The following is a 24,000-nucleotide window of genomic DNA, read 5'->3' as shown; positions in this document are numbered from 1 at the left end:
ATGACACACACAATTGTTTCTCACTACCTCCTCTCTCTACCGCTCCACTTCCTCGGTTTTGTCCGACTGCCTGTCGGTCATCCAGCATTGAATGAACTTGGATTTCCTCCAATTGTGTATTAGTATTATAGACCAGGGTTTAGAGAACACCAAAGTATATCATGGAGTTCACCTGACCCACAGCGTTTAATAGATTTTGGTTATGGGGAGCACAAGGGCCCACTTTACAGACGTGATGCAACAAAGAACTGAAGTATTTTTAAATAAAACAATGTTTATTCTATGAATCCAGTTAACATTTTATAAACACGTAGTAATCTTATTAACTACCAACACTGATAACCGTCCCCCCCCCCCCAAAGATACAGTACTCTATATGTAACCCTTAGTAACTTTCCTCACAACATCCATAAGCCCAAAGACTCTTTTAACAAAGTGTTGCTCGTTCTGGGTGAGTGTGCTTAACACTCAATTTGGCTCTGTTTTGTTACTTAGCTCTGGAGTCGCCAGGTATCGTTAAGATACCGCCACAAGTTTCAAGGTGAAGTTCAAAGCAATAAAACCAATAAGTTCAAACAACTGAATTTATTAAAATATAATTATAATAACTACCCATGCACACGCTAAAAGGATTAAACTATTCCTACCGCTAAATAAACTAATACTTATCTCGAAGGAACTACCGGGTCAGGGAACAAGGCCTCTTGCTCTGCTCTGGTCTGCAGACTTCAGGTTGGTATAAGTTAAAAGGGGTCAGGAGTGTCTATCTCTGGTAGCGATTGTTGTGAGACACTTACTTGCTGGCGGTTGCTGTCCCAAACATCTCTCTCTCTCCTTCAGGGTCTTCTTAGCAAAAGCTGGTCGAGGTGCTGGTCCACAGGGGAGGGCTGGTCAAGGAGAAAGGAGGGCTGGACAAGAAGAATGAACCATGTGTGGGACCTGTCTTTTATAGGTCCCAGGGATCCGCGCCCCTTTGGGCGGACTCCTTTACCTGCTTGGAATCGAGTGGGTCTCTTCCCAATCGATATGTTTGAATCCCCCCAATACTGAGGCTGTTCCTTAGCTACTGGGCGGGCTCTCAGGCTCTTTGTTTTTGAACCCCGCTGGTGCCTGGGTGTCTGGTATTCTATACAATGTTGCAGTTACTTCCCCATTTGTGTCCATTGTCTCTGGAATCGTTCCATTAATATGCTAACTATCCCGGAGATTGCCTCATTAGTATGTGGAATGTTCGTTTCGGTGCTGTCTGCTCTCTTAGCAGACAGAATCCACACCTGCTTGGTGCAGCCTTCTGGTGCTGCAAACATTGTCCATTTTATCCTATATGCTTTGCATTCCTCCATTTTGTATTTAGGGAATGGCCAACTTCGGTGGCTACAAAAGACAGTCGATTTGCATTCCTTACAGAAACAGGTATTACTTTGAAATCATCAAGTGATCTGCAGACATTCTTTAGCATGCAGAGAGGCCAAAATACACCTCCTTGGTTTGAATTCAGCTCTCCAACTGAAAACGAAACTAAAACTCACAGCCAAAAATAGCTTTGAGCTCAAAACGAAAGTAAAATGCAGAGCCAGAGCCCAGCTCCACACACGCACTGACATCGCTGCAGCCACTTGAGAAGACAAACATTTCTTAAAGTGATATTCCCATGATAATTAGGAAGACCAAAGCCATTGGGAGGGATTCTCTGACTGCCAGCCGCTTTTTCCTGGGCGTGTGTCCTTACCGGCAGCTGGATTCTCCGTTCCCGCTACCTGCTAATGAGATTTCCCATTGTGACCATCCCACGCTGCCGGGAAACCCGCTACTTAGGCCCACTGCTGACACAATAGAGAATCCCGCTGGCGGAGAAATCATTCCTTTGCCTTCGGCCTCCACGAATAAAATCTGTTCCTTCATCACCAATTGCATCCCTCTTCCTAGTCAGGTGAGGAAATTACCAAATGATCCTTACTATTGTTTGGTGTGTTATTTGTAAAACATTGCAGACGATATAAGCCACACGGAAGTCAATCCGCGATTGAACTGCCTTTTAACCTGCATTTTCACTTAACCCTTTCGCTATTTCAGTCTACTGCTACCAAACTGAGGCATGGAGTTGTTTACTCAAGGTTGTGAGAGATCCTTGCATACCTTTGCTGGAACCATGTGGTAAGATGGTGTGATGGATTCACTCAGGAATAAATTATTGACGATATAATGTATGATCGGAAAGAGTAACTGCGTGTAGCTGTCCAAAATTGGTATTATCTTGGAACGACGATGACTAAAAGCTCCCATGCCTATCTGAGCTATGTGTTGAGTTCAACTCGTATGTCGCTGATGTCTGACTTTGCTTTCAGCTTATGGCAATCAAGCCACTAATTCTCAATGGTCAAATTAGTGTAAATTTGGGAATTTAAAAAAAAACCCAATTTACATTCTGTTGGCATCTCACTTTTACTCTTCTTACTTCGAACAATTATGTTTATGATAATGCCTATTTCCTGAGCTTCTGACTATTCAGCGAAGGAGCCATAATGCTGTGGACTCCTACTTGATTTAGATTCCTACACAGGTAACTGAGAATTGGTCATCGTGGATTATCGCGTAAGTGCAAATGTCATTGTGCCCCTCTGTCAGAAGAAATAAATCACAGCAGCAAGAAAAATTGGTCCAACTGGAGAAATGGTCAAAATAAGCACCACAAACTTCTCAGAAGCAAACACTAATGGTGTGGGGGGGATCCTACGATAATAAAAATGCCTTTTAAATATCCATCAGATTATAACTTTGAAACATGGACAGACCCCCAGGTCTGATATTGCGGACAACAAGGAGATGAGATTTGGCTGTCGGATGGCATTTCAGGAAATTCTTTTGTGCTTGTTATGAACTTAGTTGCAGGATGTATTCAGATGTTGTAGAGGTTTGGATTTTCCCAGCTGATTGGTCCGACTCTGGATGCGAGCAAACAAATTAGGAAATGTGAGCATTTTACAGACTTTGAATGCCTAGGGCTGTGAATTAGATGGAAAGGAAACAATAAGGCCTACTGTTCTACTTGTAACCTCTATTATACCTATAATGAGATTGTCCACTATACATATGGTGAGATTCTCTATTTTCACCATAGTAAAGTCCTCTGCTTTACCCATACGCAGACCCTGTAAAACTGTAATAAGGCTTTAAATTATACTTGTAATGACGTGCTTTGTCGTACCGACAATGAGTGTTGCCTTATACTCAGGCCTCAGGAAAAGCTTTGGGTTGGATTCTTCAGCCGCACCCACCGCAAAATCACCACGGATGGGACAGAGTCCATGTAAAGGTCCATTGACCTTGGGTAGGAATTTCTGGTCACCGGGCAAGTGCGGCCGAAGAATCCTGTCCTCTGTCTTAAGTTCTTTTCAGTGCCTCGTAATGACACTCAGCGTTTTGTATTCTTTCTTCGTTCATGGGATATGGGCATCGCTGGATGGTCCAGCATTTATCGCCCACCCCTGAGGATATTTAAGAGTCACTCACATTGCCTTATGTGTTGTTTTGATGCCTGTGGAGACTGATAACTTGAAAAAATAAATTTCAGTTTCGAGTTAAGGCTTCCAGTTAACAGCTGAATGGATAACACAACAGAATTTCACATTTTAAGATGTAATAGGCTAAAAACACCATTGACTAATTTTTATGGGTAACTTATACTTTATTCCACAGTAAGGAAGTTTTAACACAACCTAAGAACCCCACCATCAGGTATATATTACGCTCTCCTTTAAGTAGACATTCACAGAATCAGTCCAATGTGACGATTAGCTCCGAATGATTTATTTCTGACCTTTTTCTTCAACAGCCCGGAAAGTTTTAACTGTAGAACTCTTTCATGTTGCAAATATCCCTCAAGACTTCTCCCTCTAGCTAAGCTAGGCAAATCCTCCGGCCTCATTTTTAACTCCATACAAATTTGATACTCCAATAGCTCTCCAGTTTTGGACAGGACTAAAACATATGAACGTGATTTTCACCCCCCCACCTCCACCCCCCACAGTGTTCACAAACATCCTCCACACCCTCAAAGAATCGGCTCATCCTTGTTCTTGTGAGATGCACCCTACAAACCATCTTCAGCTGTATCAGCCCCAACCTCACACCACAACACTCCTCCCTACCCTCCCCAACTCTTCCTCCCACTTTGCCTTAATCCCCTCCAGTGGTACCTTCTCTTCTCCCAGTATCACCCCATAAATTGCCAACACTACCCCCTTCTCCATTTCAGTACCTCCTCCAACAGTGTGGAGGCCTGTGCCACCAGAAAGCTCCTTCCTAGCAAAATCACGGACCTGCATATATCTAAACATCTCCACCTGTCCCAACCCATATTTCTCCCCCAGCTCCTCCAGCCTCGCAAACTGGCCCCCAGAAACAAATCCTTTAGTGCTCTAGCTCCCCTCTCCTCCCAACTCTGAAAAGTCTCATCCCACTTCCCTGGCTCAAATCTATTTATTCCAGTGCTGACATATGTCCTGATCCAAGTAAAATAGATAACATTAAACTATGCCAACTCCTCAAGGTACGGACAATCTTCAAAGATATTTGGATCGCTTTACTTTCAAGCCACCATACATTCCTAATTTTGTACAAAGGTCTTTATCGCTAAGACAATTGTTGAGAAAGGATGTGCCTTTCCTGTGCTATTAAGACCACCAATATCTTTTTGAACCACTGAAGCTGGCATTATCAAAAACATCTGCATTGCAATTTTACAATCCTCGGGAGGCATTACCCTGGAGATAGATATCTCACAGAAAAGTATGAGAGCATGTATATTACAGCAAGGTAAACTGATTGTAATTGCTTCAAAATCTCTGTCCATTATGCAATCCAACCACTCTAACATAGAGTGGGAAACATTGGGGGCGATTCTCTGAGCCCCACACCGGGCTGGAAAATCGCCGCAACCGCGCCACGACACTGGTGCGTGATTCTCCAAGGTAAGGAGAATCGGCGGCATTTGCACCGGTCCATTTGGCCGCTGGAATCGGTGGGGCCGCTAATTTTCCGGCCCGAATGAGCAGCCGCACCGATTCGACAGAGTCCCACCGGCGCCGTTCACCCCTGGTCGCTGCCGGCAGGAAGTCTGCGCGATTGGTTGGGGGGCAGCCTGTGAGGGGGGGGGGGGGGGCAGGGGGCCTCCTTCGCCGGGGGGGGGCCTCCTTCGCCGGGGGGGCCTCTGATGGGGTCTGGCCCACGATCGGGGCCCACCAATCGCTGGGCCGGCGTCTACCCCCCAGGCCTACTTTCTGGCGCAGTCGGCCCGTGAACACTGACACCATGTTGAGTCGGGGCCGGCCTGCTAAAGAAGTCCCCCGCGCATGTGCAGGTTGCCACGGCCCAACTGCGCATGCGCGGGTTGGCGCAGCGCCAATTTGGTGCCACGAAAGAAGGCTGGAGCGGCGTGAACCACTCGAGAGTCGTGCAGGGGGCCAGAATCGGTTGTACCCGGGCCCACTTCGCACCGTTTGGAATCATGGATTTTCATTTCTAAGTCTTTGCAAATATTTGTGGTCAAGACCAACCAGAAGCCAATGGAGATAATTTGGTGAAAACTATTAACCAGTGCACCGCAAAGCTTGCAATATCTCTGGATAAAAATTCAAAGTTGTGACTGTGGAATTAGATATAAGCCAGGAGACTTGGTGATCACGTCAGATATACTTTGAAAATAGATGTTATGCCCTTATATCTGCAAATTAACATCAAACTTGAAGATGTTCTTTAAATTGATCATTTATATTTTGCACAATGCAATTGGCGGTAGCTACAAGAAGAAATGGCAAAACATTCTACACTATCAAAACTGTGGAAAGTTGCCATTGAAGAATGGCCTGATTCAATTCAGCATGTCCACAAACACAGGAGACCCATTTTGGCCTTACTGGGACATGCTGGGTACTTCCCAGGGAGTCGATTTTAAATTCAGCGAGGTCATCTTACTGGAATCTTGCAACCTGACATTTTCAACAATGTCCTAATATTCGATCACACATGGGCATACCGGATGAAAAGACTCGCAATGGAGATTGTCTATTGGCCGGCTATGAACAATGGCTTCAAAGTCGTCGTCAAGAAGTGGAAGGCACGTCAAAGGCATATGCCAAATCAGCACAAAGAACTGCTGATTCCACATGACGGTCCCACCCATCCTTGGTCCAAAAATCACAATCAACTTCTTTTATGCCCATGGCACTGACTTCATTGACAGCGTCGATTATTTTACCAAGTGCCCCATTATTTGGCACTTGTACAATGCATCAAACACAACCGTCGCACATGGTCTACGTACTATTTTCAGGTTATTTGGTGCTCCGGGAATGATCATTGCAAATAACAGTCCCCGATTTATTGGTAAGCCATTTTAGGATGTGCGTGAGAAGTGGAATAAGGATCACACTACTTCTCCTCGTTACCCTAGATCTAATGGCCTAACCTGTGAAAGATTTGCCGGGGGAAATCACTAATTTTCAAATGTAGACAGATCTAGCAAGATCTACACGTCTCAGTGTTACATTTGAGAGTGACACCTGTAAGAGCAACCATCCCATCACTGTCAGAACTCACGTTTGTCAGCCCATTGTGGACCAATTTATCTTCTCATACCCATTCTGCTGTCTCAGAAACAAGAGAGCAACTTCTAATACTACAAAAGAAGGTGATTAATGTGCACGATAAAAATGCAGCTATTGAACTGCCAAGTTTCAAAAATGGGTTCACATCCAGGATACCAATGTGGCAACCAGCTGAGGTAAGAAGGATGTGTTCAGAACTAAGCTCTTATGAAGTTAATAGACATAAAAGGTGTAACAGTGAGGTGTGACCAAGGAAAAATCGGATCCATCCCAGCTCCTCAACCACGGTGCAGTCTTACTGCATCTCGCACAAGATCCCAAATGCAGGCAGGAACAACATCCATAAATGACAATTCTACAGATCATTGGGATCTGCTAAAGAAACCTCCAAACAAGATGACCACCACAAAATCTGGGCATTCCAGTACACTTTGGAGACTCATAGATTTACCAATTCTGTGGACTTAAATTGTGGTAACTAAACATGGACATATATTGTAAATAGTACTACGACTTTGGAAGGTGGGACATTTTAAAACAAAAGGGGCTATTGTACTATCTCTTTAAGGGCTATCAGCATGTCATTACCAGAAGGAAAATGTTTAATGTGATCCAGTCTTAGTTTAACTTTTTCTTTGAGCAGAGCACAGACACAGGTCTGACATCATGAAGCTTTATACCTGTGTATAACTGTTCTCATGTGCCTAAGCTTAATAAATGAACCCACAACCTGTTTACCCGCTCCCTTATGAGTGATTGGTGCCTTGTGTTTTGTACAGTAAATCGGCCCACGGTGTTATATCAACATGATAGCGTCATGATAGGCACTCATGCACATAATGAGAACAGACAGGCAGTGACAGACACCCAGTACAGCCAATCAACAGACAGGACAGAACACAACCAATCACCAGGCAGAACACTAGAAGGTGGTCTCCCACTATAAAACACACGAGGCATCAGCACTCTGCCTCTTTCCACTGGTGACAACTGTAGTGACAGTCAGGGTGTATATATCAATTAGCACCTTTTACACGTGGCTCAGAGCTAGTCTGGTCTAGTTAGTTATAGCAAGCACGCTTAGATTAGTTGAGTGTCAATCCCACAGTGAACTGTGTACACTGCTTAACAAGTTCAATAAAGCGCATTGAACTAACATCACAGTTTGGAGTCTACTTTCAAGTACAACTGCATCCAGTTGCAGTCCGTGTTACCCCAGGGCGGATAACACGAAAGATAGCACAAAAGGACGTGCTGTCAGCCACCCGTTTATGAACACACTGGACCACACAATAGACCAGAGCTGTTAAATGTTACAGAGACAAACTAATTCATTGTTTACAGTCTTTGGAGAAACACCAAAAATGAGCAACTCTTGTTTTGGTGTTTTATTTAAATCCGTATCAATCTCTCGTCACTGGCAGTCCCTCGGGATTGAGGATGATTTGCTTCCCCCCTGGTTCTGTGGGCTCTGAGGTGGTTGATATATAATGTGCATTCTGCTGTCTCTGCCACATGTGGGGCAGGTGGAGCTTGAAAGGTTGTGTGGATGGATTGTTTGGATGTTTGTGCGTTCTCGCCAATGCCTCAACTTCACCACCTGCAGTTTCCCGAAAACGTCTCTTGCTGTGTTTGGTGCCTCCCTGCATTTCTATGGTCACAACTCAGGGTCTCCCATGAGTCGGCAGGTATATTTAACCTCTACAAGGATGCTTTGAGGATGTCCAGTGTGTCCGTTGTCCTCCTGGGAGTCTCCTGTTTCGACCCAGTTCTGGGTGGAGCAGTTGTTTCAGGAATCTGGGTCCCACCCAGGGGAGCTGCTTTAGAGTGAATAGCATCTCGATGCTGGGCAGGTTGGCTTGGGAGAGTACAGGGGGTGCGTGTGAGGGTGGGGGGGAAGGGGGTGGCTGGTAAACAGTGACAGCACAACTTTTGAGAGGGTAAACAAAAAATGGCAGATCGGAAGTGAGGGTAGCGTGGGGAATGGAACAATAGCACCAGCTAAACTGATTTGTTTAATTGTTGATGGAGAGGCAGAGAGGGCCTGGGAGGCTTGGAAAAGAAGTGAGTTTTTCTGGGAAGGTGACGATTTTGGATATTGAAGTGTGACAATTGAGATATCTCCGCTCAATCCGTTGGAAATCTGAATGTCAGTTAATATTGTGGATTAAGATCAATTAATTATGAAGTTCTAAAGTGCTTAAAATGCATCATTTTTAATATAAACATTCACATTTTTCTAGGGAGCTTACCCTCGGACTCCCCTACAATTGCACCATCAATTTTGTGCCTTCCATTCAGCCTTTCAGGTACTTTTGTTCATTTTCCTTCATTATAAATGAAGAAATGTCAAGGCAAACCTTCCTCTTTAAGACTTGGGGCACACAGGTGGGTTGTAAACAGGAAAATCAACCTGGGGACCAATGCATACTCTAATATAGCCATCTACCCTCGCCCCCCCTCCTCCTCCTCACTGACTGCATGTCTTCCTTCTCCCCCCCCCCCCCCCCCCTCCCACTGAACCCTCCAGCCCCACTGTTCCCACCCATTTTACTCTTTGTAATCCACCCAGGCCAAGCACTAAAGAGGAAACTCTTGCCCTCGTTGTGCATGCCCATCACTTAAAACCCATGTGACATGTTATTTTCCCATCCCATTCTTTATTCATCAGCTGTTTGTTGCCTCCTGGGTCATCTGTTGCTCATTGTCTAGGTTGCATGTATCATAGCACAGGCCTGGTTACACCGGGTTGGGAGACCAGTTGCGCCATCTAGGCCCTGTATAATTTTCTATCAGTATGAATGGTGAAAGTAGTGGCATAATGGTATTGTCACTGGACTAATAATCCAGAGACTCTGGGAAACCCAGATTCGAATTCCACCATCTGCAGGTGGCAAAATTTGTATTCAAGACAAACCTGGAATTAAAAGTCTGGTTCACTAATGTCCTTGATGGCAGGCAATCTGTTGCCCGTGTGACTCCAGGCCACACAGCAATGGTTGACTCTTAAAGTGACCTCTAAACAAGGGCAAATGGGGATGGCCAATAAATGTTGGCACCCACATCCATGAATGAATAAAAAAAGCACTGGTTCAGCTTCTCCTCCAGGTGAGGTATGTCTTTAAGGCCATGGTGAATGGCATCTCCATTCTGTACTGGGTTGATCCTGTAGTGAGACACTTTGGTGGGAATCTCCAGTGCCCCAGCCATGTGTTTCTCAACACCGTGCTCTTCGCTGGACGCAGACTTCTCTTCCTGCCGATTGTCAATGGTTTCCCATTGAAGCCACCCCACACCACCTGGAAACCCGTGAGTGGGTGTGGGGGGAGAGGTTGCACCTGCCAGCGGGAAAAGAGAATCCCGATGGCCAATGTATGAAGCACCTTTTGGTGAAGGCCTTTGTGAATCTGTGGATTGAACTGTCAACATCCAGGCAGTAGTACTTCAGAGCTAGCCATGGTACTAGCCATGGTACTAGCCATGGTACTAGCCAGTGCAGCTACAACACACGTATCTACCCAGCAATGTGGAAACTTGCCAAGGGATGTCCTGGCTGTCCAGAAGAAGTAGGACAAATCCAGGCAACCAGTCATTGGCTCGTTAGTCCACTCTCGATTATCAGCGAAGTGTTGGAAGGTGCCATCAGCAGTGCAGTAAAGTGGCACTTAGCAATAGCCTGCTCACTGATGCTTAGTTTTGGGCAGGTAAGTGTCAAATAATATTCGCACAACCCAAATACCAGTTGAATTGTAGCCATTATAGAAAGTGGCTCACCACCAATATCTCAAGGGCACTAATGGCTGGGAAACTAATGCTGCCTTTGACCGAGACTGCTAAATTCCATGGCAATACTTTTGAAAACTATGATTGAGGTTCTTTTCTGCTCCATATATAAATTGGATCTCCAGTGCACACCCGTCAGATCTATTTGTGTCGTTCCTGTCCGGGTTTATGATTTTCCAATTTGGGCTTTGAATAAAACTTGCATCCAGATCATATGGGGCAGCACGGTAGCATTGTGGAAAGCACAATCGCTTCACAGCTCCAGGGTCCCAGGTTCGATTCCGGCTTGGGTCACTGTCTGTGCGGAGTCTGCACATCCTCCCCGTGTGTGCGTGGGTTTCCTCCGGGTGCTCCGGTTTCCTCCCACAGTCCAAAGATGTGCAGGTTAGGTGGATTGGCCATGCTAAATTGCCCTTGGTTTCCAAAATTGCCCTTAGTGTTGGGTGGGGTTACTGGGTTGTGGGGATAGGGTGGAGGTGTTGACCTTGGGTAGGGTGCTCTTTCCGGGAGCCGGTGCAGACTCGATGGGCCGAATGGCCTCCTTCTGCACTTCTGTAAATGCTATGTAAAAAATACCATCAAGAAGTCAGTTATGTATGAAATGAAGAGGTACAACACCACCTTAAATTAGATCGCAATACACATCTATCTGCTGAAGAAACTGCACATTCTCAAAATGTTTCTTCCACGGAGCAATGGAAGACTGCTCTCAATCCCTCCAAATGAATGGCTATGACTTCATGCACCAACATCTTAAGTCTGTTGCCACCTCCTTTCTTCAAATAACTACTGAGCTAATCTTCCTGTCTGTTACTGCGGGAACCACAGATTCTCATGGCATTCCATGCAGTGTACTGTGCTGGTTGATGCTGTCTGCCACCATCTTGGTTCTCACTGTTACTGTACTGAATGCATTTTTAATGGTGTGTTTTTGTCCTCAAAATACAGCATCATTCAAAGATGTGCAGGCCATGTGGATTGGCCATGTTAAATTGCTCTTTTAGTGTCCAAAGATGTGCAGGTTAGGTGGGGTTACGGAGATAGGGCTGGAGATTGGGGCCTAGAGAGAGTGTTCTTTTGGAGAATTGGTGCAGACATGATTGGCTGATTTTTCCACCCCACCCACCGCAAGATTACCACGGGCGGGACACAGACCATGTAAAGATCCATTGACATCGGGCGGGAATTTCCGGTTTCTGGCGGGCGCGGCTGGAGAATCCCACCCAATGGGCCGTAAGGATTCAACAGCATAAGGATTCAATGATTCCTCATTTCCTTTGACAAAGTGCTCACCTCTTTTTATTATTCATCAATGTGTGTGGGGTGAGAGTTTGCAAACACTGAAACTGGGATCAGACCTGGGATAGCAAGTGGGGAGATAATGGGGATGGGGGAAAGGGCAGAGCAGTGGAAACAAAAGCAACGTCAGGGTTGGGCTGACAAAAGCATTGATCTGTGACTTTGCCCAAAAACAAAAGTTCATTCTCTAGCTTTACAAACCAGAGCAGAGGAACTGTTAGAAAATGATACAGCTGATGTCTTAGGAAGACATGTATTACACCACCAGATGCAAAATAGAGATGAAAATGGTGATCACTAAACCACTGGGATAAAGACCCTATTCCAATGTGATTACAACTTGATACAGATGGGGATAGCCATTCAACCCACTCCAGCTCTACCATGAGGGAAAAATTCCTCATCTCTATGGCCTGGTTTTCTTTGCTGCCATCAACCTTCAAGTAGTCTACAGCAACAACAGTGCTGTAAAGTGGCACTGAGTCAGCACTGCCATTAGTCTATTCCATCACCTTCTCCATGTGAAGAAGGGTTTTTGGATCCAGTCCTAAATTTGCATTTCACTCTGTGAACGATTCCTTCATTCAACTTTCACCTTATTGACTGCTGTTGGAAGTGAAACAAAAACAGAAAATGCTGTTAACACTCAGTTCAGTTCATGTTTCTTCATCAGAAGTTTAAAATAACCTTTAATCCTGCCGGAACGCATCTAAAGATTTATACCGTGCCTGTAAGGAGCAAACAGAGTTTGGACTGTCTGCACCAAAAGGTAAACATGAATAAGTTAGAGTTAAGACAACTTAGGTCCAGTTTAATATTCCTTTGCAGCAGTGATTGCAAATTATGATGTACAATATCCCTCCCCACCACCCTCAAACATTGGTTCTTTCAATACATATCACTTTTATATGTTAAAAGTATTGTTCCCGGGGCAGCACGATGGCACAGTGGTTAGTTTTGCTGCCTCACGGCCCCGAGGTCCCAGGTTCGATCCTGGCTCTGGGTCACTGTCTGTGTGCAGTTTGCACATTCTCCCCGTGTTTGCATGGGTTTTTCCCCCACAACCCAAAGATGCGCAGGGTAGGTGAATTGGCCACGCTAAATTGCCCCTTAATCGGAAAACAAAATAATTGGGTACTCTAAATTCATTTTAAAAAGTATTGTTCCCATTTTTAGGGCTTGAGATCAGTTTGAAGAAATATCTATTAAACTGTTCTGTGTCTGTGGGATTGTTACTCATTGCTCTCTGATAATGACCAAAGGCATTGCAAAACCAGAAAAAAAAAGCAACCGAAGTCGCAACTGGCATGCAGACTGGTCACACAGCAGGTGCCAGACTCAAGTGGCAGTGCTCAGTCTTAGATCTGCCCACAGACCACCCAAGAACACCACCACAGGAGAATAGCCAGTGGAACAGATATTAACTGCAATCGACAGTCAGTCCTGAACTTTTTTTAACAGTTTCCCACTCAAAATGGGATGATGTGACTGTAGAAGTCATAATTGAGTGCAATTGATAACATTCATTTTGGGGTCTTTTAAAATATCGCATTGATTTCAAATCATCGAGATACAAGGAAAATATCTGAGGTTTGGAGAAGTGGCAGAGACGGACCAGAATGTATGAACCTACTTTCAAAGATCACAGTTGTGAGGAAACGCTGGAAGTCTTAATGTTTCACAGGCGAGTTAGAGAGGTATATATGATACTGGAAAGTTAATGAAGTACGCTGTTTGAAGTTAAACAATAACTGGAAGACATGCATATAAATTGGCAAAAGGCTAGGGTCAGGGGGCGTTTCAGGAAGCACTCTTTCACAAAAAGGTCATTCGAACCTTGGCCGATGATGAAACATTGACTATGCTGCCCATTTTCCCCTCGCCTGATTTTTCCTTCCATTCAATTCACTGAAAAGAAAAACTAGGCGAGACAATTAACGATCGGCCATTCCGATTTTGCCCCTCTTAGACCCTTACCCAAATTACCACCAGAGAGTGAATAACAGTTTTCTGGTGCTGACACTCAAAAGACAAGTTGATGCTTGGGGGTAGGGAGCGGGGGGAGGGGGGGGGGGGTGAGACGGCACTGTGGCACAGTGGTTAACACTACTGCTTCACAATGTTAGGGGCCCAGCTTCAATTCCAACTTCGGGTGACTGTGGAGTTTGTACGTTCTCCCCGTGTCTACGTGGGTTTCCTCCGGGTCCTCCCGTTTCCTCTCAGAGTCCAAAGATGTGCAGGTTAGGTGGATTAACCACACTAAATTGCCTCTTACTGTCTAGATGTTAGGTAGGGCTACGGGGTTGCAGTGGAGTGGGCCTAGGTGTGGTGTTTTTCCAGAGGATCGGTGCAGACTCAATGGGCTGAATGGTCTCCTTCTGTACTGTAGGGATTCCATGATGATCCTATGTGTAGGTGTCCGTGAAATTATGAGCTAAATCTGTGCTTACCGTTGTGATTTGCGTAGAGCAGTGGGGCCCTTTGCGGGCCTGTGAACCTCGCCGTTAAAGGGTTAAAGTACCTGTCAGCAGTACTCCATGTGACTAACAACAGAACCTTCACTTTTTTCCTGGGAATTGAATGATGACTTTCTAGCCTACAGCTACACTCTGCTTCCTGCTGCTGAATTACAGCTATTTTCCCTTCTCTTGTTCCGTGCCCAGAGCCAGAGGATGTTTAGGTGTAGTCTGACACATAGCAAAACAAATTTGGGCCTTTCTTCATGCCAGGCCATAAATCACTTTGCACTTACTCAGGTTCTTGGACACAGAGTTATTGCACTGAGCTCTCTTGCACTGTTGTCCTGAGCGTCCAGCACCACTTAATGGGCTGGAATGGCAGACAGACAGACAAATGTCCCATTTACACACTGCAGCAGAACCTTGGCGGATTAGTCTGACTGCTCATAAACTAAACAACTCCACAGGTGGCTAAGGATCTGTGTTTACACAATGCTTATAATGAAAAGTATGGTCATTATAAGTGCGCCTGAGTGGTCAAAATGAATAAATAAATAAAACTGCGTTGACACTGTAGGCCTGCTTCCCACCTCTGTGGATGCCTTTGATTTACCAGTTCGAGGCTCAGCCCTTCATGTTATTTTAATTATTTTCTCAGGCTGCAATATTCCTCAGGGAATATTCCTCTTAAAATCGGTCACATCCCGTGAATGCGTACCTGCCCGTACGCTAAGGCGTGAGAAAGCTTTGAACCCAAATCGGCAGCACTGAGAGGGGCCGATGAGAAACAGAAGGGAGGAATAACATGGGAAAATAAACAAGCATCAAAAGAAGAAACGGCCAACGTCGACGCTGTATTGGCCGCCCTAAAACAGAACATTGAGGAACGTGGACTGCCACGCCAAAGCGGGTGAAACGGGCACTGAACAGTCGAAGAAACGCCGTTCTATTATTCTGAGTAGCAGAAGTGTTTAGAACTCAGTTAAGAGACATCAGCTCCAAATTCTCTCTCCACTGTCGACATCTGGCATTATTTCCTTTGGATTTCATAGGTCGCTGAGAATAACTGTCCACAATGTCATGGCATTTAATTCCTAGCAATTCAAGGCACCTGTTGTTTGGTGTGCTGAGGCCCTCGTGGCAGGAATCTTAAATGTTGGAAAAGACAGTGGGCGTTAGCAAATCTGCCAAATTCAGCCATATCCTTACTTGATTAATTTCGGACCCCCCCTTCCCCACACGTCAACAACTGAAAAGGGACCCCCTGCTACACTGCAAACAGTGTGGATTCCTACCCCAGATGTGTAAATTCCCCCCTGACTCGAGGATATGGAAAAGGCTCTGGGACACAACTGAAGGCAGACAGAGGGGGTCCTAATCTCTCAAACGTATATCAGCGAAGGGAGGAGTGTTGGAAGTTATAAAACTGCGCATGCTACAATATTCCTCCTATCCAATATCCGTACGCAGAATTATTGACATAATACCGTTTATATTGGTTGGCATGGTATTCCGTGTATTACAGGCTACACAAACTGAAATGAATTACCAGCCAGTGTTGAATCGGTGTTGGACAGCTAGTTTCTGATATCTAGAAATATGGCTGCATTGTCAGCATTACTCTGTTCGGCAATGGGATGCGGAGGCTGTACATTCATCAGCTCTGATGTCTAATGGAGATTGAATCAATGAAGTAGCTTCGGAAAGTGCAGTCAGATCAAAAAATTGCAGGCATTTGAGGTCTGGCACCGAGATTTTCAAACCGGGGAAAATGAACACCCTCAAACCAAATTGTTTGCTGGAACTTACCATCACCTGCTTTATAACTAGATCCCTCACTCCTACTAGTCTGTACCCACTTGTTGAGCCCAATTCAAATGAATAAAACTTGGCCAGCTGCAGCAAATCCAGGAGCAATGGCTTTCTAAATAAGGTTATTGGAAAGGAACCTTTCTGATCACTTACAGCACTTTCAACAGCTTTGTTTCCAATTGAACTGAATGATTATAGCTCTGTGTTTGGGACAAACTGCGACAATCAGAACTGGATTTGGTGAAACCAAACCTGGTGCACTCAGGCTGGAATGAGACAATGCTGTCTATTATCACCATTGTTCTTGAACCGCGCCAGTCGGGGGCCGTTGGCAGTGGCCCCTCCGGCGATTCTCTGGGCCCAGATGGGCCGAGCGGCTGCCTGTTTTCGGCCAGTCCCGCCGGCGTGGATTAGACCAGGTCCGTACTGGCGGGACCTGGCTCTGAGGGCAGCCTGCGGAGCCCTCGGGGGAGTGCGGGGTATCCGGCCCCCGGGCGTGGGCCCACGGTGGCCTGGCCCACAATCGGGGCCTACCGATCTGCGGGCAGGCCTGTACCGTGGGGGTACTCTTTGCCTCCGCGCCAGCCTGTGTAAAGCTCCACCATGGCCAGCACGGAGAAGAAACCCCCTACGCATGCGCAGGGATCACATCAGTGGTTCTGGGAACACGCTGACGCTCCTGCTCAATGCCCAACTCGAGGAGGCCCTTCGGCGCCGGTTGGCATGGCGCCAACCACTCCAGCATCAGCCTAGCCCCTGAAGGTGCGGAAGATTCCGCATCTTTCGGGTGGCCTGACGTTGGAGTGGTTCACGCCACTCCTTGGCGCTGGTACGGCCCACCCCGCCAGATACTGGGCGTGGAAGAGGTACTCAGGCTGGGCCACAAAGGGTGACTAAGACAAAACATTTGGGTTTGATGGACAAACTTCAGTTAATTTTATGTGAAGGGGTGGGGCAGGTAGAGATAAAACAAGCAATAGCTCACATTTAAATTTTCCAGAGACACAGCCTGAATCATTAGAATTAGCTAGAATTCAATTACAAATGAAACAATTAGAATTGTAAGAAAAAGAAAGAGGTTGGACTTTAACCTGGTGTTGTAAGACTTCTTACTGTGCTCACCCCAGTCCAACGCCGGCATCTCCACATCAAGAAAAAGAAAAGGAGAGAGTGGCTATGGCAGAAGGAAAAGAAAAAGGAGGGATTGATCATCACAAAATGGAGTTAAAAAAACAGGGAGTTAAAAAGGAAAGAGTATCAACTTCAAATATTGGAGTTAAAGGCAGTAGTTGAGGAAGGTCTAGAGGAAGATTAAACACTTCCGAGTCAAAGGTTTATGAGGGAGGTGTCTTGTTTTCAACATTAGTTTCGATCTGTGAAAGATAGAAATTGGGAAAATGAGAAATTCACAGGTAGTCAAGGCAAAGAAAGTCTAGTTGGTGATAAGGAGAGTTTGCCTCACCTTAAAAAGTTGAAGAGAATAGCATTGCTGCCTCATGGCATCGAGGTCCCAGGTTCGATCCCGGCTCTGGGTCACTGTTTGTGTGGAGTTTGCACATTCTCCCCGTGCTTGCGTGGATTTTGCCCCCACAATCCAAAAATGTGCATGCTGGGCGGATTGCCACGCTAAATTGCCCTTTAATTGGAAAAAAGAATTTGGTACTCTAAATTTTTTTTAATATGTCGAAGAGAGATAAGAAAACTTAAATGTAATAAAGTGGCGAAGTGATCTGGGCCGTAAAAAAGCAACGAGAGAGTAACAACTTTCAGCGACAATTTTATGAGCCAAAAGAAGTCAAAGACTTCAGGCCCATTCACCATCAGAAGTAAAGTCGGGAGAAATATTGCCGACTTTCAAATAACTCTCAAGTTAATATTTGGACACCGTACAGTTTGTGGCGGGGCGATGGCGAATCATCCGGTCAATCGCGACAGTCGCTAATGCGTAAAAGGGTTTTCAAAAAGGCAAAAAAGTTATTGGAATACTGTGAGTTACTGGGGACTTACTTTAAAGAGGATTGAAATTTGCAGTATATTAACCGTTATAGTAGGGTGAGCTGTGGAGACCGCACATGAGACACTGAAACAGGCTGCAGGAGGGCGAACCTACGGGATCTCCAACTCTGAAACGTACAGGCCAGGAATCGACAGCGAGGCACAGAAACAGCTCGTCTACTTGTGCGCTGAGAATTTGTCTGCTTCAAACAGAAAATAAATGGCGGGGAAGACAAGCCGAAGGCGGAGTAGCACTGATCAGGCAACAGCAATCCAAAGATGGCGGGAAAAAAAGGTGCATTTGATGAGGAGGAGGCAACGTGGAATTCCTATGAGGAAAAGTTCCAGTCGTTCCTTAAAGCCAATCAGACACCAGCAGACCTGTAAACTGTGGCTTTTCTCAGCTCAGTTGGGAGGAAAACATTCATGTTGCTGCAGAATTCAGTACACCCAGTTAAACCTGGAGACAAGTCATATAATGAGTTAATGACTGTCCTGCAAGAATATCTCTCTCCCCGTCCACTATTAATAGCTGAAAGATTCCATTATCACCATCGCGCACTGGAGGAAGGGGGAACTATTTCATAATTTATTGCATCACTGCGAAAATGAGCAAGGTACGACTAATTTGGCCAGACTTTGGATGATACACTTCGCGACTAATTAATTTGTGGCCTCAGGAATAATATTAATAATCTTTATTCATGTCACACGTAGGTTTACCATTAACACTGCAATGAAGTTACTGTGAAAATCCCCCAGTCGCCACACTCCGGCGCCTGTTCGGGTACACTGAGGGGGAATTCAAAATGGCCAATTCACCGAACAAGCACGTCTTCCGGGACTTGTGGGAGGAAACCGGAGTGCCCGGAGAAAACCCACGCAGACACAGGGAGGACGTGCAGATTCTGCACAGACAGTGACCAAGCTGGGAATCGAACCTGGGTCCCTGGCGCTGTGAAGCCATCCAAAGGAAATTGTTGACTGAAGGTGTATATTGCAACATCTCTGAAACTTGCTGTAAGAGAAGCTTCACTGATTAGAGTTTAAGCTAAAGTCCATAAGATTGAGTCCGTAGGGTGCAGGTCCACCAGGAACCTACCATAAGACATTGGAGCAGAATTAGGCCATTCAGCCCATTGAGTCTGCTCCACCATTCAATCATGCCTGATGTTTCTCATCCCAATCTCCAGCCTTCTCCCCATAATCCCTGATCCCCTAATTAATCAAGAATCTACCTATCTCTGTCTTAGACACTCAGTGATTTGGCCTCCACAATCTTCTGTAGCAAAGAGTTCCACAGATTCACCACCCTCTGGCTGGAGAAATTCCTCCTTATCTCAGTTTTAAAGCAACATCTCTTCAGTCTGAGCTGTGCTCTTGGGTTCTAGTTTTTCCAACTAGTGGGAACATCCTCTCCATGTCCATTCTATCTACCATGTCTTTGCTGCAACCAATTGGAACTTATGGTTGAAGCAAGGAGAACAATGTACATTTACTGAGGAGGTTCTGCCCCTGAAGGACTTCATCAAGGTGACTGTGGAGATTAACGAGCAGTAAGTGGAGTTGCCTCTTTCCATTATCCAAGGAAACTTTCCAGCATTGTTTGGGAGACCTGGGGCGGGATTCTCCGACCCCCCACCGGCGGCCGGAGTCAATCCCGCCCCCGCCGTGTCCCGAGTATTGTGTTCAGTTTTGGTCTCCTTACTTGAGAAAGGACGTACTGGCGCTGGAGGGTGTGCAGAGGAGATTCACTAGGTTAATCCCAGAGTTGAAGGGGTTGGATTATGAGGAGAGGTTGAGTAGACTGGGACTGTACTCGTTGGAATTTAGAAGGATGAGGGGGGATCTTATAGAAACATTCCAAGTCTCCGCCACAAGAGATTCGCAGGGGCGGGAATCGCGCCCCCCCCCCCCCCCCCCCCACCCCCTGGCGATTCTCTGGCCTGCGATGGGCCGAAGTCCCGTCGCTGTCAAGCCTCTCCCGCCTGCATGGATCAAACCACCTACCTTACGCATGCGTGGGGATGACATCAGCCGCTGATGCTCTGGCGCATGCGCGGACTTCCGCCGTTGGCGAAGTCCCTTCGGCCCCGGCTGGCGTGGCGCCAAAGGCCGTCCACGCCAGCCGGCGGTGCGCCAACCACTCCGGCGCGGGCCTAGCTCCTCAGTGTTAGGGCTTGGCCCCGGAGGTGCAAAGACTTCCGCACCTTTGGGGCGGCCCGACGCCAGAGTGGTTCACGCCACTCCAACACGCCGGGACCCCCCCGCCCCGCCGGGTAGGGGAGAATCCCGGCCCTGGTTATGGAAGATTAAGCTAAGTGGGCTGTCATGAAGCAAATTGTTGATTCTATGAACAATGTTCAACCACTTCTAAGTATGTGAAGGTATTCGTGGAGTCACTTAGATACATGATTAGGGTCAAAGTGAAACTCAAGATAAAGGCAGACAACATGCCTGTGTTTGAAAGCACGTACTGCACCCTGTGCTATTTGGCCTCAAGTGGAAGAACAACGCAAAAGGTTACTGAAGACACAAATCATTGGGCTTGTTACCAGTGATTGGGCAGCCCCAATTGCCTTAGTCTGAAAGAAGGATGATCCGGTATGAATATGCAGGAATTTCAAAAAGGTCATTTACCCTGTATTATGTGCTGATTAGTACCCTCTACCAATTTACCAAAGATTTATTTTGCCGGCCTTTCAGGTGACCAAAAATTTAGCAAAATTGACCTCTCCCAAGCCTATATTCAATTGGACGTAGCTAGTGAGTCTCAACCATTTCTGGCAATCGTAACACACAAGGCTCTGTTTCGATATGGTAGATGTTCGTTTGGGATAACGTCAGCATCAGCTCTGTTCCAACGATCTATGAATCAGATCTTTAGGGGTTGGGTGTGAAATGCTACCTGGATGGCATTTTGATTACAGGTTTGAACAATGTAGAGTATGTAAGCATGTAAAGAACCAACGAGGCACTCTTGCAAGGCCGCAACTACACTGAGTCAAGAAATTTGACTTTGCAAATTTAAAAAATCTTATATTCATTATCTTGAACATATCGTCGACCAAGACAGTTTTCACAAAGAACGTAAGATGTCAGAGATCATGGATGCTCCAAGACCATGGAACGTGACTCAATTCAGATTGCTTCTAAGATTAATAAATTACTGTGAAAAATTTGTACTGCACTTAGCAACAAGGCCTTTACACATGGGCAGCATGGTAGCATTGTGGATAGCACAAATGCTTCACAGCTCCAGGGTCCAAGGTTCGATTCCGGCTTGGGTCACTGTCTGTGCGGAGTCTGCACATCCTCCCCGTGAGTGCATGGGTTTTCTCCGGGTGCTCCGGTTTCCTCCCACAGTCCAAAGATGTGCAGGTTAGGTGGATTGGCCATGATAAATTGCCCTTAGTGTTGGGTGGGGTTACTGGGTTATGGGGATAGGGTGGAGGTGTTGATCTTGGGTATTGTGCTCTTTCCAAGAGCCGGTGCAGACTCGATGGGCCAAATGGCCTCCTTCTGCACTGCAAATTCTATGACTAAAGAAGCTTGGCCCTGGATGAAAGGTTATAAGGATACTTACCAAAATGTAAAAAATATTACGTGACATTACACCAGCAAATGATGTTACTCCAATACATAACACTTTGTGCCATGTATGACTCCAAACAGTAGATGGTTCTCTCTCTGATTCCCATTGACTCCAGTTTTGCTCGGGCTCCTTGATGTCATGCTAATTCCAAGATAATGAATAGAAGATTTTTTAAATACTGCCTTATATCAAGGAGTAGTCACTCTCACCTCACCTCTGACATCCAGCTCCTCATTCAGAGGATTGATAATACTTGCACTCCAGGATTATGGAATAAGTGAACTGCTGTACACTGAAAGCTATGCATTGGTAGTCTTTCCATGGCCTTCTATGCCCATGAATTCGCAGGGGTAGTATGTTAGCACTTTCTCTTTCAGCCACATGCCTTGAAGAATTGATGGAAAGCTGGGCATGTCCTACATTCATGCAGAAGGCTGTACCTTCCACATGTCTTGTCAAGCTTGGGTGTTCAAGTGAGTGCATCAACAATTTTGGCTGTGCTTAGGACCTGTAATCTTGGTCAAACTGCAAGAATCACTTCGTATCTATCTCCATCCTTGAGTAGATCTACAAAGTTCTACATTTTGGGCTTGGCAGGTTTTTCTGGGACGCTTCTCTGGGATTGGACGCGATCACCAACTCAACAATGCTGTCTGCTAGCACTGCATTTGAAGCATCACAGAACATACTTTTTGCTCTGCATCTGCTGACCAAGTGGTCTGCGGATTCTGTAGGCTGTTGTCAAAGTAACTTGAACTCTAGTCAATGAATATGGAAATTTAATCCGATTCTGAACTATTCTTCCAATGTTGCCCACGTCCTTTGGGGATTCTTTAACTCTTCGACTGGTAATCCTGATGTGTTCAGCCTGTGTAGATCCTCACTCGCAATTGCGAGGTGAATTTTTATGGCTTGCTTTTCTGGTTCAGACACACACGTTTAAACATTCTACATTTGGATAGTAGTTCAGCTGCAATCCATTTCAAACTGGGGAATTTTGTGGAAGCTTTGACAATATCCATTCGATCTTCCTCCTTGTTCCATAATTTATTGTTCAGTGATTCGCAAAGCCACCAGTTATAATTGCAACCTTCTCTGGCCCAATTTTGTTTTGTTTTTGCTCGACCCGCCCTAATTCGTTATTGATCCAGCCCACACCTTTTTCACTTGGTTTTCCTGACAATGCTAATCCAGTGCTGGTTCCCTCGATGCCCTGTCGTACTCACGGAACTGACAGGCTGTACATTGCAATCTCACCATAAAGGATCTGTCTGCTCATCGGCTCTTTATTCCAGCACTGAATCTTCTCAGCTTGTCTCCAGTCAGCACACAGCAATTTCAACATTGGCTTCACTGTGGTCTGACCAAAACATTGAATGTCTTCCCAAAGCAGGTAGAACGATCTTAGGCTGTTCACCATCCAGTACCTGAACTTAATGGTACCATCCTGTACCTGTACTTAATAGGCCAGCAGCATGGTTCGATTCCTGTATCAGCCTCCCCGGACAGGCGCCGGAATGTGGCGACTAGGGGCTTTTCACAGTAACTTCATTGAAGCCTACTCGTGACAATAAGCGATTTTCATTTCATTAATCTTGTTGCCAGGATATTTGACCATGAAAGCACCAGTCACTCATAAGGGATTGCGTACACGTGAGTTCATTTATTCAGACATGTAAGAACATGTATACAGGGCGAGAAAACTTGAAGCCATGGCAGCAGAGCTGTGTACGTTGTCTTCTGCTCACTGGTTCAAGTGAATCTGAGACTGGACCACATGACACACTTCCCTTCTAGTGATGGCATGCAGATATCCCTTAAAGACATATTTCAACAAAGATTGGAAGAATTAATGGTGGGAAAGCGGTGTCAAGGCAATCGGTCAACAGCTGGAACAGGTATCACAATTTAACTCTCTGGGAAGAAGCTTGTCAGAAGATGGTTACAACTAGAACAAAATCAGGAGAATAGCAATGGAAACAAATGCATTCTCCAAACATAAAGAATTGCTCAGCATAGGAATGAGTACATAAGAAATTAATGATGAAGACTGTGGTTTGGAGTGCCTTGTTGAACGGGGATGAAACATGGACCTTTGGAAAAGCGGACAACCCGAGATGAGGAAGTTGTGAAATGTGGTTCTGGAGAAAGAGGGACCGGATTGGTCGGAGAGAATATGAGCAATTAAGATATTCACGGGAAAGCAGAGGGAGAAAGTTCACGAGAGAAGATGATCAAGAAAAGGTTTAATTGGCCATATTCTAGATCATGAGACGCAGCTGAAGAAGGTGATTGTGGAAAGATTCGAGGGATGTAGACTAAAGGAGAGAGAATGGATATCCCGGAGAAGTTGGAATTGGAAATGGGAGTACAGTAATCACGTGGGTGTATAGGAAATGGGAGTATGGTAACAATCCGGTGAGTCACAGGGAGACATTTATTCAGCTTTACA

General features: G+C 45.7%; 1 protein-coding gene across 12 annotated transcripts in view; it reads left to right on the top strand.

Annotated features, from left to right (window-relative positions):
- Window positions 1-24,000, top strand: part of cntn1b (contactin 1b) — a 903,199-nt gene that overhangs the window by 856,099 nt on the left and 23,100 nt on the right. For 11 of the 12 annotated variants that reach the window (XM_038780269.1, XM_038780265.1, XM_038780271.1 and 8 more), the window contains one exon: window positions 8,849-8,914. The exons of the other annotated variant lie outside the window; for it this stretch is intronic. In XM_038780269.1, coding sequence (XP_038636197.1) covers window positions 8,849-8,914 — 66 coding nt within the window. The remainder of the gene's footprint in view (window positions 1-8,848; window positions 8,915-24,000) is intronic. 12 annotated transcript variants of the gene reach the window in all.

The sequence above is a fragment of the Scyliorhinus canicula genome, chromosome 20, assembly GCF_902713615.1.
Source record: "Scyliorhinus canicula chromosome 20, sScyCan1.1, whole genome shotgun sequence".
NCBI classification, from domain to species: Eukaryota; Metazoa; Chordata; class Chondrichthyes; order Carcharhiniformes; family Scyliorhinidae; genus Scyliorhinus; species Scyliorhinus canicula.
Note: the sequence above shows the minus strand (reverse complement) of the source record. Positions and strands in the feature narration are given on the sequence as shown.